General features: G+C 49.6%; 5 protein-coding genes across 5 annotated transcripts; all 5 read right to left on the reverse strand.

Moving 5' to 3' along the window:
* Positions 1-99: 99 nt before the first annotated feature.
* N7511_003315 (putative flavin-binding monooxygenase) lies at positions 100-2,225 on the reverse strand (the record flags this gene model as incomplete). The annotated part of the gene is made up of 5 exons (XM_057125740.1): positions 100-261; positions 319-772; positions 840-1,375; positions 1,450-1,556; positions 1,610-2,225. 5 exons carry the CDS (start codon positions 2,223-2,225, stop codon positions 100-102), a joined length of 1,875 nt encoding a protein of 624 aa, XP_056987899.1.
* A 726-nt stretch (positions 2,226-2,951) lies between these two features.
* N7511_003316 (uncharacterized protein) lies at positions 2,952-5,698 on the reverse strand (the record flags this gene model as incomplete). The annotated part of the gene is made up of 3 exons (XM_057125741.1): positions 2,952-4,975; positions 5,027-5,525; positions 5,582-5,698. 3 exons carry the CDS (start codon positions 5,696-5,698, stop codon positions 2,952-2,954), a joined length of 2,640 nt encoding a protein of 879 aa, XP_056987900.1.
* Positions 5,699-6,493: 795 nt separating this feature from the next.
* On the reverse strand, positions 6,494-7,330 carry N7511_003317 (uncharacterized protein; the record flags this gene model as incomplete). Its single annotated transcript, XM_057125742.1, has 1 exon — positions 6,494-7,330. One exon carries the CDS (start codon positions 7,328-7,330, stop codon positions 6,494-6,496), a length of 837 nt encoding a protein of 278 aa, XP_056987901.1.
* Positions 7,331-8,384: 1,054 nt separating this feature from the next.
* N7511_003318 (F-box protein) lies at positions 8,385-8,792 on the reverse strand (the record flags this gene model as incomplete). Its single annotated transcript, XM_057125743.1, has 1 exon — positions 8,385-8,792. The coding sequence occupies one exon, from the start codon at positions 8,790-8,792 to the stop codon at positions 8,385-8,387; it is 408 nt and encodes a 135-aa protein (XP_056987902.1).
* A 415-nt stretch (positions 8,793-9,207) lies between these two features.
* Positions 9,208-13,363, reverse strand: N7511_003319 (ABC transporter ATP-binding protein; the record flags this gene model as incomplete). The annotated part of the gene is made up of 2 exons (XM_057125744.1): positions 9,208-13,260; positions 13,316-13,363. The coding sequence occupies 2 exons, from the start codon at positions 13,361-13,363 to the stop codon at positions 9,208-9,210; spliced, it is 4,101 nt and encodes a 1,366-aa protein (XP_056987903.1).
* Between the last annotated feature and the right edge of the window lie 726 nt (positions 13,364-14,089).

Genomic DNA, 14,089 nt, shown 5'->3' on the forward strand with positions numbered 1-14,089 from the left:
CATGCATCAAAATTGAAAGTTCTCTTCATTGCCAATTCATAACCGGAGCCAAGGTAACCATAGTACCCCGAAGCATATTTACTTACACAATGAAATACCTTAAATCTTAGTCTCTCTGCTTGATCCCTGCTGTCTCACCCCGGTAGACAGACCAGTCTCAACAGCCTTGATCTGAAGTGCAAGGAACTTGGAGTAAACACGACACAACGCCAGATTTCCTCCATGATACCAGAAGCCTGAGTGGCCGCTGGGACGCCACATCTAATGAGTGGATTAGTAGAGAAAAGATTGAGCAAAAGAGGATTTTGAGCGACATACAGCATTGACCTCGCCCTCTCCATCCAAATCCCAGACATCAGAGCATCTGTCCGCAACCTTGTCACCCAAAACCTTGCGAACAGTCGTACGCATATTATCATATCCAGTAGCGAGAACGACAATATCTGCAGGTAGAGAGTCGCCATCTGCCAGTTTAAGCTCACGGTTACCGAAGCCATTGATCCCACTGGGACTATGCTTGATCTTGATCTTGCCGTCGATGATGAGCTGGCTGCAGCCGACATCAATATAGTAGCCCCCACCACGGGTGAAGTATGCGCGTGCGATTCCAGCACCGTCGGGACCAAAGTCAAGCTGGAAGCCGGCGCGCTGGAGTCCGTCAAGGGTTTCTCTTTCGGCTTCCGCGATCCGCTTTGTCAAGTGCACACTTAAGGCGAGTTGGACGGGCCAGGGGAGACTTTCTGTAGCGATATCGCATTCTTCCGTTGGGGGTCTGGTGGAATTGATTAGTATCATGGAATGTCATTTCATTTCGACATCAGTAGGGCGGAGGTACATACCCTCCATCCTCATGCATTCCTTTATGCATCATGAAGACACCTTTGTCGGCAGTCAGGACATATGTCCCACTGCGTTGCAGCATGGTGACATCGGCTCCATTTTCGTAGTAGTTCTGCGCAATATCGTGACCACTGTTTCCAGTTCCCACAACTATAACCTTCTTTCCACGGACATCTGACTCCGATGCATCACGGTGTTGACTACCGTGGTATACCCTACCTTGGAAGGACTGTTGGCCGGGGAATGAAGGAATACGTGCCTCGCCTGAATGGCCAGTACACCAAACGATATGATGAGGATGCAGCGTGCGTTGAGAGCCATCACTGCGAGCAACGATCACTGTCCACTTTGCAGCTGTGTCGTTATATTCTGCCGAGACGACAGAAGTTTTCATCCAGACGTTCAATTCCATGATGCTTGCATATGCTTCGAACCAGTCGCCTAATTTGTCTTTTGGTGTAAATTGAGGCCAATTCTGTGGGAAAGGCAGGTAGGCCATGTGAGTGAATTCAGCTGGGTCGTGGGTAACCAGTGTCTGCAATATCAGAATCAGTATGAGCTCCTATTGTTGTCGCTTCCAACGCCCCTCCAAACTATCGTTATACTCACCCTGTACCGATTCCGCCAGTTATCACCAACGCGCTCATTCTTATCAACGATCAGACAGGAAATCCCAACACTCTGCAACCGCGCCCCCATATTCAAACCAGCCTGACCTATCCAAACATCAACATTAATAACTCCCTCAATCAAACAAGATCATACTAACCAGCCCCAACGACCAAAGTAGTCGGCTCCTCGTCCAGGAATTCCTTCTGTCTCTCTCTTCTCTCAATCCAAGTCCCCCCAGCCAGTCCACCAGGCATAGACTCCGTCGTTCCCGCAGCCCTCCTCTCCCCCAATGGCTCAGGAGCATCCCTCAGCTCCTGCAACGAAGTATAAACAGCATAAGCCCCCCACACGCCATCGTCACCCTGCGTAAGTCGCAGCATACCCGTCCCACTTCCAACAGCACTATCAAAGAAAAACATCGACGAAACCCAGCTCAGTCCATCAACCACTTGTTCCAGACGTGGCTGGAACCGACCACTATCTTGCAGGCGGAATCCGCGTAGCTGTGCTTTGTTCTGGTGCTTGCCGAGGAAGGCTGCGATCTCGGCTGCGCCATGGACGGTACACATGTCCCAGTCCAGGGCCAGCATATCGCGCCACCAGGATTCGGGATGGAACAGGTCGGTGATATTGAGTGAAGCTGGGTTCGAGAGCTGGGTTGATAGGGCTGAGAGCCATTGTTGGGCGATTGTGCGCGCATCGACGGGGGTGTTTGGTGGTGTTGTTGGGAGTTGGATTATGTGTGGATTTCCACCTGTTAGTGTGGTGGCCATGTTGGATGTGCGCGTTGTGGTCGGAGTATGTAGAGGTAAGCGTTGCAATATTGAATTTGGCGTAACAAATCAATGATTCTGCCTCGAAGAGAGGTCCCTTCGCCACTCTTATACCTTCCTTCCGCTCCGTTTCTCCATATTTCCGATAGCTGGCAACCCAAGCGAAGCCCACGGTGCATCTCCGGGGATTATGCAGCTTTCATGACGGACTCCTCGCCGAAGTATGTGGGGAGATCGGGGAAATGGCTGCCGAGATGGTTTGGGCAGGTTCGCCGAGCTGGTTGCCCAAAGGGGAAAAGTTGGCGATCGCTTCTGGATTATTTCTGTTTCGGGCATCTTCAGGCACTTTTACTCTTTTTATCTCTTACTCTTTGCGGACGCACCCTGGGGTTATTTATACTTGTTTGATCCCGCTCATGCAGCATTGTTCCTGCCAAGATTTATTCTTCGCTACCATCTTACTCTTACATCTCCTAGTCAAATGAAGTAGACGAATAGTTATTGTGACGGCTAATTATATATTAGGGCAAGGAAAGCAGAAAGATTATGGGATAAGTCAGCCTGTCAATGAGTTATAATGAAACAAACTACAAGCCCTGTACAGCTCATGCAAAGTGAATTAAAGTAGATGTGCAAGGCGCTCAGTGCAAAGCAGACACCACATATAATTGGCATATATGGAAGTCATGCCGAGACCCATCGCCAACAGCAGGCAGCGTTAGAACCTCATTGATCGGCTGGAGGAGCGTACGTGATTCCAAAGTTGATCGTTCTCACGGTATCATAATCAGCCGGGTTAGTGCGATTGCCGAATATCTTCAACGCACGCACAACCATGGAGTAATTCCCGGGTGCGACATATGATCCATTTGCCAATTCTCCCGTCCAAGATGTGGGAGCCGGTCCAGTAATACCATCAATGCTGCGGGGCAGAGCGGTCTGAGGAGCATATACTGGAAGAATGGCGTGGCTGTTGGCAGGCTTGACGCCGACGAGGAGCAGATCCGTTCCCATGGAGAGCTGGGTCTTGAAGATGGGGTAGCTAGTGTTTGCGCGATCTGCCGAGTCGTTCTGGCCTGGCACGATGAACTGGTGATTGGCCTGGACAGCTTGCTGGGTGCTACTGTCGACGAGCGAGTTGCTACCCTGCGTGGTGTCGAGGATTGTCACATTGCGCATAGCGGTGGCGACGCCCAGGTATGGAACCGAGAAGGAATCATCCGTGCTGGTTCCGTTGAATGTGATATATCCGCTGTAGACGGGAATCCGACGAGCAACGAGTCCCTTGGGTGGGACGGCAGTCACCTTTAGCACGGCTGATCCACCGGCGGCTACGCGCACACTGGACGAACTGAACTGAAGCGAGGCGCCCTCTGTTGTGCGGTCCACGAAGTCTCCGAGTTTGTTGACTTTAGGGATAGAGCTGTTGTCAGATAATGCGTAGACAGAAGCGGCGCCCACGTGGCCGACACTGTAGACACGGGACTCGGAGCCGGTGTTGTTGATACGAATATATGCTGGAGCGATATGTTCGGTGTCATTGAAGGCGATGGTGCTCACGTTGAACTTGGTGGTGGTGTGCACAAGCTTGAAGGCATCAATAAGGCCACCTCCCTGCTGTGCCACGGAGGCCAGGAAGGGCGAAGCAGTAATACCATCGTGGAATACATTCGGGTTGGCAGTGGATGAGAGCAGGGACTTGATCTCAGCAGGGGTAACGCTGCCTTTGCCACGAGCCTCCATCAAGAGGGCAACGCAACCAGCCACGTACGGCGTGGCCATCGAAGTACCAGTGTCGATAGCGTAGCTACCCTCAAGAACCGGCCATGTCGAGAGCATGAAGCCACCAACTCCTGAAACCGCTGTCACAGGGAGAAGTTCATTGCTAGGACCCCACTGGCTAAAATCACTGACCTGCCCTCCAGATTGAGAGTTTTTCTCATTCGCGAAGAAAGTCTTGGATTGCTTTTGGTTGGTCATGTGCAAAGTGATATTGACTCCAGATGCAGCCAGCTTCACCCAGTTCGCACCAGTCTGGGCAGAGACCATTCCCAGGCCAACTAGATCGGGGTCCTGGACGGGGAGCTCATAGGTTCCCGCGACATTGTTATAAATCAAGATGTTCTTTGCACCAGCCTTGAGCGCGTTGGCCTGCTGTTGACTTCCTTTGCAGCCACCGTAGCGGATCAGGACAATCTTGTCGGAAAGATCTGGGTGGTCTCCCGTCCATGGCTCACAAGAGTCACCTACGACGGAAGCATTTAAGCTGCTGGGATAGAGAGAGTAGGTGCCATTCTTGAAGTCAGAGGTGCCTGCAAGCTGCCAACCAAACTCCTTGGTGGTGTTTCGGGTAGAATAGGAGGCTTCGGTAAGCAGCAGCGGACTATACAGGTTGTTGAAGGATCCGATGCCGATTCCGGCGGAGTTGTCGACGCCATCTGAAGCAAGGAACATACCCAAACTTCCATCATTTCCACTGGCGATGAATGAGGGAAGACCTGCTTCAGCCAATTTCTGAACCAATTGTCCCCAAGGCTCGTCACTCCAACCCTTGTACGTGCCAAAGGATGCAGAGATGATGTCTGCCTTATCCTCATAGGCCATTTTGAAAGCAGCAGCGATGATATCAGTTCCGGTGTTAACTGTCCTCTTTCCGAGGATCTTATAGTGGCCCAAAGTAACATTAGGGGCCACGCCAGTGAAGTTGTAGGGGTTATGCTGGGCAGCAATCAAACCGGAGACATGAGTACCTGCGGACGATCAGCCAAAAGATGAGATAACGCGGGCCTATAGACACATACCGTGTCCACTGTGACCTTCCCATGGATCAGTGGTGTTATCAAGCAAGTTGAAGCCAAATTCGACCAGGCATCCCTTGCCAAAGCAGCCTCCAAGAGCGGGATGCCTGTAGTCAATGCCGGAGTCGATTACTGCGACGCGAATACCTGTTCCGAGGTAGCCCTGCTGGCGCAGCTTGTCAACTCCAGTCATCGTGTGTGGGAAATCATTGTTTTCATGGCCTGCGATATCGCGACGTCGGATGCCATGAGAGGCAGGACTACGACGCGTCGGTGCACTATGAGCAACACTTGAAACGTCGCGCTGGGAATGCTGCAGCTCTCGGACTGGAGAGACCTTCTTGACCACCGGCCAGGAGGAGATCTGTTTGATAATGGCCGCCTCACTCTTGTCATCTAGTAGAGTGAAAGAGCCTCCATGGAACAGAGCAAAGGACAAGTCATGGTTGAGAGTGGCAGAGATACCGTGAGAGTTCAATGTGGAGAGAAAATTGGCCGAGGACTATATCCGTCAGTACAACTCTGGAACAGCTGTGTGGTGCTAGTATGTAGACGAACAATCTTGGAATCAGCAAATTCCACTATGTATTTCTGTGCAATAGGGTCGCCATGTCCTGCCAGCGCCACTGGCAGCGCTGCAAGGAAGGCGCCCACCCATGACCAAACCGGGGCCATAGTGAAGTTGGTTAAAAGAGTGACTGGATTCAACAGATCCGAAAGGAGCGACTGGGAATAAACCAAGGAAGGACTAGGATGGGAGATCAAGAATGGAAAAAATGAAGCCCCCTTATACTCCCATGTGTATCAAGGGTTTATGCTTTGAGGCTTTTTTTTTGTGCGCTAAGATCTCGTATTGTTGATGATCGGCGTAGATAGTGGTTGATCTTGTTCGATTCAGGCCGGCGGGTCAAGCCTTCAGGAAAGGGTCTTCGTCTGACTGGTTGCGCGGAGATTAGGCCACAGATCACATCCATCTCGGCATATTATGGCGACGTGAAGATTGAACATAGAGACAGAACTATACATACAGTAAACTACCGTAACCGCTATCTTGAAAGCTATCCACACTGTAATTTCCCATTATGTTAGTCTTGCACTTCAATACGCTTCACTATGGAATTATATGGGGGAACGTTCCGAACCAGTTGACCCTGTGGCTTTGCTTACCGGCATTTTGGTAACCGTGGGCCGCCAAGAAGCCAGTCTCTCGCTATTGCCCGTCTGCTTTGGCTTTCGATCGTACATCAGCTACAGAAAATCACACCCGAGAAGGCCGCTCGTGGCTTCATCGGATGGGCTACGAGCTTCTCCCTGTAGGGGTATATTTAGGATTTCTTCTTCGAACTGAAGCGAAAAATGGTGATATAGGTTAGATTTTATTACCCTGAAGGTTGCATAGCAAAAGAGTCCTAGTTCGACTCAGCGCATCATAAGTACAATATAAAGAAATCAAAAATTAAAGCTAATTAATTACCTGCCCTCTGGGAACCAAGGCTCATGCTGAAAAGTAATACTGAGCGACCCCCATTTAGGACGAGCTGCAAGAACCGTGAGGTATTTGCGAAGCTCACACAGATCGTCACATACATGTAAAGAGCTGCTATACGTGAACTCGGTTCCCTTCAACTGAAATGTTTTCCGCTCGTATCCATAAGCAAGGTGAGCGCGGTGCTCAACAATCGTAATGTCAACCGGTGGGTAAGGAATCATTACTGAAAACCTTGACTTACCTTTGCAGGACGCAATCAGAGCCTTAACCTCGGCATACTGCGGCTCCCACATCTTGAATATCCTCGTCCACTTTGGGTCGTCGCCGTTCTGTGCGAGCGCAGCGCACATCTCCCAAACGAAATGTGATGCGCAGACGAATTTGTGCGTATCTTCTACTCGGATTCCGGTTACCGGGCCGTTCTCGCGTCGAAGTGCGAAAAGGAATTTGGGTAAGGTTAGATCCCTAATCTTATAGTTAGTGATCGTTCGTCGCATAACATGACAAAGGGTTTCGGGGATCTGAGTCCTTTGTAGGGTCCTCTCTGGAACCCTATCATGGGCCCTATCGCGGGTCCTCTCACGAGTACTCTCATGCGTTCTTCTTGCGGTCTTCGCTGTCTTCGTGGGAGCTCTGCCTTCTAGAGCTGCCAGGGAATCCTCATGATATGCAGGTTTATATGGAATAGAAGACCAAGCATGTAAAGCCTCTTCGTGAGCCTTGTCGGAGTTTATTCTAGTTGGAATCTGGGCTCTGGGACCGGGGTTGAATTCCGTAGGGAGCTTTATGTCCTTCTTAATCCAGGGTCGGAAAGGCATGGCTGGCTGCTTGCTTAGCTTACTTCGTTTAAGTAATCTTTGGTGGATGATAATATGTAAAGTAGTGAAACTCGCTTTATAGAATTCGTAAATGAGCGAAGTTGATATGTCCATGTTCACTGCGGAAAGCAGCTTCTTCATATACCCATCAGTTTCATTGTAGTCTACGATTTTAAATTTGATCACAAAGAGGTATTATCGTTTCTGTTACTTTTGATGGTTGCAAGACAACCCTAACACAATGCGTATTGATGATGAGTCTTGACCATCTTTGTCCGAAGACCATCAATTTCACAAAGAAACAAAGCACATTCATAGTTTTATTTATACATCTTTCATCCTTGACTTCAAGGGCACAACAAACACTACTCCCGATTCAATGTTTGGGCGATCTTACTTCAGGATAGCAATTCAAGAATAATCTGTACTTCAATTACTCGAGGCAAACCCCCGGTATACTCAACATAAATCCTCATTAGGTTTTTGTGTTGAGCGTAAAGTGCGACTATATTCTAGATAGTCCTCCGGACACTCCTTGATAACCACCAGATTCGCCTCATACTCGCCTAGATTGAACATTTCCGCCTCGATGTCGGAACCACAGTCGTGCCCCCACCGGTATTCACCAGAATAGTCGATCATTCTCTGAATAATGAGTTCATGCAAAAAGTATCTGCCGTAAAAAGGATAGTCCATTTTCTCGGCGCCTGGATAGAGACGCCGAAGCGCAAATGCGGGATAGATGCCTGTACCCCAGGGGACTGAGACTCCAACTTTGACCGAAACATCATCTGGTATTTCTTTCAGATGGAGTTCCCAGCTGTAATAGTCCCAATTTTTCTCGTCAACACTCCACTCATGTTCATATGGATACAAGGAACCTGTAAAATGCCGAAGACTGCCCCAGCGGTCTATGTCACAGAACTGGCGATTCTGACATTCAGCTAATACCGCCATGACATCTCCTAACAGGAGACAACCACTCATTGATTCGATGATGTAATGACTATCAAGATCATTAGCTCGGAGTATTTCAAGGTAAAGGGGGGATTTACTATGACTGATCACCAGAATAATCGCTGAAACACTCCATCTCGATGCATCGCACGGGAGGCTGTGTGGCTAGCATAGTGGTCCATGATCCAGGTTTATCATAGATTCGCTTTTTTAAATCGAAATCTCCAGTTTCTTGCTTTGGGCCGTTGGTCAATTTCTGTATTGAGACGCCTAGCCGATTAAACGCAGGATTCAACTCGACAAGTTCCGGGCTATCGTCCTGTTGGTGGGTTTCTTTGAGAGGCCGGTACCAGCATGCTTGCTCAAGTGCGGGAGAAGTCTGAATGACGTTTTTCCACCTGCTGCAAATTTGCTGCGCGCGAATTATTTCGTCGAGATTCAATTGCAAAAGTACTTGCTCAAGGATCTCATAGATACCGAGCGCCCGCTGGATAGGCGACTCCATTTCGGGAACTCCACAATTTTTGCTTGCGTCGACTATAAATTTTTGCAAGCTGTGTATCAGGTGTGGAAGGGAGAATAGGGCCCTTGAAAATCTCTGCACACAGTAAACGAGTGAGAATTCTCTTTGTATGACTCGAATAATACTAAAATTTGCCAAGAGCCAGGCAAGACAGAGAGTAGCCACGCTAGGCGTAGCGTATTTCCCAAAATCGTTCTAGAATGTACTGTATCGGTAAGTTGCGAAAGTGATTTGGATCTATCCTATGCACCAATAATCCCAGTTTTGAGAGTTGAAAGAAAACACGAGAATTGCAGCATCTATAAGTTGGTCGTCGTTGATATCTGGTCTATATTTGGCATAATATTCTCGCGCTAGCCGCAAAACTCCAATTCAAAAGCAGCAAAGCCCCCAATCATCAAGTCTCCAAAGACTGATGAATGACATTCCTCCTATAAGACTCACTAGCTTGAACAAGCTCATCATGAGTCCCCTGTTCAACACAACGCCCGTCCTCAATAAGGTAAATGCAATCAGCCCGATGGATCGTGTTCAGGCGATGAGCAATAGCAACCACAGTAGTCCGACTGGCAAGTGTTGCAAGAGCCTCTTGAATCTTCTTCTCGGATTCAACATCCAACGCACTCGTCGATTCATCGAGAAGTAACATGCGCGGTCGACGAACAAGTGCTCGGGCAATCGATAGTCGTTGTCTTTGGCCGCCCGAGAATTGCTTTCCGTCATGACTACACTGGGTTTGGTATCCCTCTGGCAAAGCCATGATCACTTCGTGGACATTGGCCATGTGACATGCTTCTTCGATTTCAGCTTGTGTTGGTTGGTGCCCTGGTCGGGCTCCGAGACCGATGTTGAATGCGACTGTGCCTTCGAACATGACATTCTCTTGTGGGACGAGTGCGATCTCGTCGCGGAATACGGTTCCTAGTTGTCGGGTTATGTTGACGCCATCGATTATTACTGCGCCAGACTCTGGGCGGTAGAAGCGTTCTAGCATGGCAAATGTTGTTGATTTCCCCGAGCCACTGGGGCCAACGAGGGCGCAGAATTGACCGGGCTTGATTCTCAAGCTGAGACCGCGGAGTACGGGTTGGCCTGGCCGGGAAGGATACTCAAAGTGGACGTTTTGAAGCTCGGCACCAATTCCGCCCATCATTGGGGGTGCTTCACTTGATTTGAGCATATGCTGCTCTGGGTGTGCTGCTTCTGGGTCAGGTATCTTTTCTTCAAGAAGATTGACGTCGACTTTCTGGCCCTTCGTCTCAAAGTTCAACTCCTCGTCGCTCGATCTAGTGGTGAGTAGCTCGGCAATGTTTGATGCGGCCAGTCCGGCCTTGGAGATATCAGGTGCAAGAGCAAACATCTGTCCGCAAGATTGAGTACTGAACAGCAGGGCGGGCAACACAATGAAGAATTGAGTCTGAGAGTAGAGTCCAGCAACGATCTGTCTGGTACCCCACCAATATGCCAGAGCATAGACAAGATTGCTGATGCTGAAGGCTGTTGCGAGGAAAACATTTCCAAAAGCGATTGACTTCAATGTCTCACGGTATGGAGCTTTAAGGGCCCGTTCGTAGACAGCGTAAGATTGTTTCTCCAAAGAAAATGCTGACACAGCTCGGATGTTACTGACTGCTTCAACGGTAATGGCTGTCGCTTTCGCAAACGCCTTCTGGTGCCGTTCAGCAAACTGGGCCTGGGTGCGCAGCTTCATCATGCCTGCTATCAAGAGCACAGGAATCGTGGGCAAAAGAACGATTGCAATCTTCCATGCAATGGCGAAAGATATCACCACGCCAGCAACCAAGTTCACAGCAGTAGCCAACAACAGGCCGATGGTGGTTCCTGTGATGCTGCCCAGCGCAGTGGCATCACCGGTGATGTATGTGATTAGAGTTCCAGGTGATCGATCATCATCACCATGCCACTTGATTGTCTGGTTCAAGAGAGACCGCAGTGACAAGACTCGGATCCGATATAAGATTTTGTCGGCTGCCCAGCCATATGCACAGCCGCTGATCACATTCGCTCCTAGCTCAACCAGAGCCATTATGAAGAACAGTAATCCATATAGGTTTCCGCCAGATCGGATACCATCTGCTCCATCACACGGGCTCAAGGCGCCTACCGTGTGTCCGAAGATGACGGCCTCGGCAGAATAGCTGCCACCGATTACGACAGACATGGCAAATCCAATCAAGACGAAATGCATGTTCGGACGAAGGAGTGACCATGTAAACTTTGTCGTGAACCACCCTGAGCGCTTGCGCTTTTTCTTTTCTTTCAACTCTTCCTTCTCGCGTCGCTTTTGTTCTTTGATGGTCTCCTTGTTGACAATACCCTCATATGCAGGCAAAGTTTCGTCTGCCACATCGGCACCAAGTACATCCAAGATGACTTCCTTGCTGTCCATCGGCGATGCCTCGACTATAGCAGATTCTCTGGCCTGGCGAATAGGATCCTGCTTAAGTGTGCCAAGGCTCAGTTTTCCGAGATTCTGAAGACGGACCATCTCAGCATACGGACCACCCATTGCAACCAACTCGACATGAGGTCCTTCTTCTGCAACTCTGCCTTTCTGAATGACCACAACTTTGTGTGCATCCTTTGCTGTAGACAAACGGTGTGCGATAGAGACTGTAGTCACACGCTCGGATACCTTGGCCAGTGCTTCTTGAATTAGTTGTTCACTGGTGGAATCCAATGCTGCGGTCGCCTCATCGAGGATGAGCAACGTTGGTTCTCGCACCAGAGCTCTGGCTAGTGCAATGCGCTGCTTCTGACCTCCACTCAGCATGTTTCCGGATGAGCCTGCCGGTGTTGCAAGCCCATGTGGCAGAGCATCAATGAAATTCAAAGCATTCGAGTTTGCGGCAGCTTGTCGTACTAAAGTCACAATCTCCGCTACTTTAGGATCGTGGCTTTCAAGTGCTTTCGTTTCAGAAAGACCTGTGCGAAGCTGCGCTACTAGATCAGGAAGGCTGGAATCGAAGATGAAGGGAGCCAGCGATAGGTGATGTTCAGCTGCAGAAGTGACCAGTCCATAGGCGATGTTTTCCAGAATTGAGCGATCCAACAACGATGGTTCTTGTTGCACAAAGCCAATGTTTCCTCTCAAATACTTCACATTCAGATTACGGAAGTTCTGGTTTCCAATGGCGATTTCTCCGCTGAAGGGGTCATAAAAACGCTCCAAAAGGGCCACAATGGTTGACTTGCCTCCACCAGATGGGCCAACAATTGCGGTGTGTTTCCGAGGTGGAATTGTCAGGTCAATCCCTTTGAGAACAGGCACATCCGGGCGCGATGGATATGTGAAGTGCACATCTCGAAAAGTGATGTCTGCCGAATTGAAAGGTGCAACCTGATCTCCCGAATTGGATGTCCCATCAATGTTCGACTGGCGGTGGATGACCTCTAAAAGTCTGTCCGCAGCCCCAGCCGCTGAAGCAAAGACATGAACAAAAGGGGCAACCTGACTGAGAATGAATGAAGCATCAATCAAGACGAAGATGACTGTGTACACCGCACCCACTGAGACACCAGTGCCACCAGCTTCCACCGAGTCCGCAATCAAACGAGCACCCTCCCAGAAGGCCAACGCATTGGCGCTGTAGGCAACAAAGTAGAGAAAGCCCAATTGGCATGCATGAGTTGCAGCCTTCTTCAAAGCATCCATGCGAGACTCAGAGAGATAGTCTGCAAACAGCCTCTCTAATCGATCATGCGCATTGAACGCATGCACAAGCATCAGATGCGACAAGCTCGAAGAGGCAATAGATGTCGCAGAATTCGACCGCTGGCTAATTCGCCCCCCATACTTCTTGATATAATACCCTCCCACAAATGTCATTAGAAAGAAGCAAGGCACCACTGAGATCAGCATACCCGCAATCTGCGGGACCTTGATGAAGGCTACAATATACGAAGTCACGAAATATGAGACGGTGGAGATGACCAAGCCGACCTTCTCCGAGGTGCCTGACTGCACGACCTCGATATCCCCCACGAGCCTGGAAACAACATCGCCGGCTGGCAGACTTTCGATATAACCTGTTTCTTGTCTAATCACGCTTTCAAAGTAGCGCCGACGGTATCGACGAGCGATGCGTTCGCTGATCAGACTCCAGCAGCTGCAATGGATATAGATGAAGCAGAAATTCGCAATGGTGATATAGATCACGTAGAGGACTTTTGTGCGCACTGCGTCTGTCACGTCGATATTGGATGTATCGGATGGACCGCAGGTGGCCGTGTTCAGATCGTTTATTAAGTCTCCGAAGACTATGCCCAGGAGTGGGAAGGGAATGCCTGCGGCCACAGCGAAGAAGACGGCGGTGATAATGAGGAGGACATCGGTCTTTTCGTAGTCGAGTGAGAAGAGGAGTCGAGTGTATGAGAAGAACTTGCCCAGGCTCTGCTTTGTGGGAATGCACTTCTTGAAAGCCCTCGCCTTGATACGCTGAGTTTAGTTTTATACTTGCACATTTCTTTGACTTGGGACATACCACTTGGGACCTCTTCCTTTCTGATGTATCAGGTGTTTCTAAAGACATCTTTCCAGACCACACTAGCCAGCTAGTGTATGCAAAGCATCAATGGTCCTTCCATTCACAAGAACCGGCAACGATAGTCAGCGCACACCGCGACTCTGCAAGACAGCCGGAGTAAAGGACCGAGAGAGGCTGCAAGAATGAAGACCAAAACCAAATGAAGAACTCATCCCACTCTCTTCCAAAGGCTCCCATGGCCTGAGCGAAGCAAACCAGGAACCCAAGCAAACCCTGAACTCCGACATCCAATCCCCCATGCAAAGTGGAGCAAAGCCGCCATGAAATCTCATTCTCAACACCGAAATCAAATGCTTAGGCCTCGAAGATCGATTCCTCAAACGGCATCCGTCTCGCGTTTCCCCTCCACCGTGACAGTGGAGGAAAACTGTCCGGTAGCGTTCTCGTTGAATCCAGGAAAGTTTCTTCCAATAAGAGGGCCTCAATGGGTGCAGATGCGACCCTTTTCCTCTTCTCCACTTTGGCGTTTCGTCTCCATCTGATAAGTAGGGGCAGACGTGCAAATTTAGGTTTGTTCGGTCATGGCTATTAGAGGGCTTGTGACTTGCTACGATGGTGTGATTAGGGTGGACTGGAATGCCCCGGCAGGATGGTTGATGTCTGTTCAAGACTTACCTTCTCACCCCTTTTTATCAATCAGATTAGATTCACGGTGAAAAGTCAGTCCAAGCCCAAGCCCCCCGTAACGTGCGAACCGTGGAAGATGCCGTG

This window comes from Penicillium nucicola (genome assembly GCF_028828085.1).
Source record: "Penicillium nucicola strain IBT 29836 chromosome Unknown utg000002l, whole genome shotgun sequence".
Taxonomy (NCBI): domain Eukaryota; kingdom Fungi; phylum Ascomycota; class Eurotiomycetes; order Eurotiales; family Aspergillaceae; genus Penicillium; species Penicillium nucicola.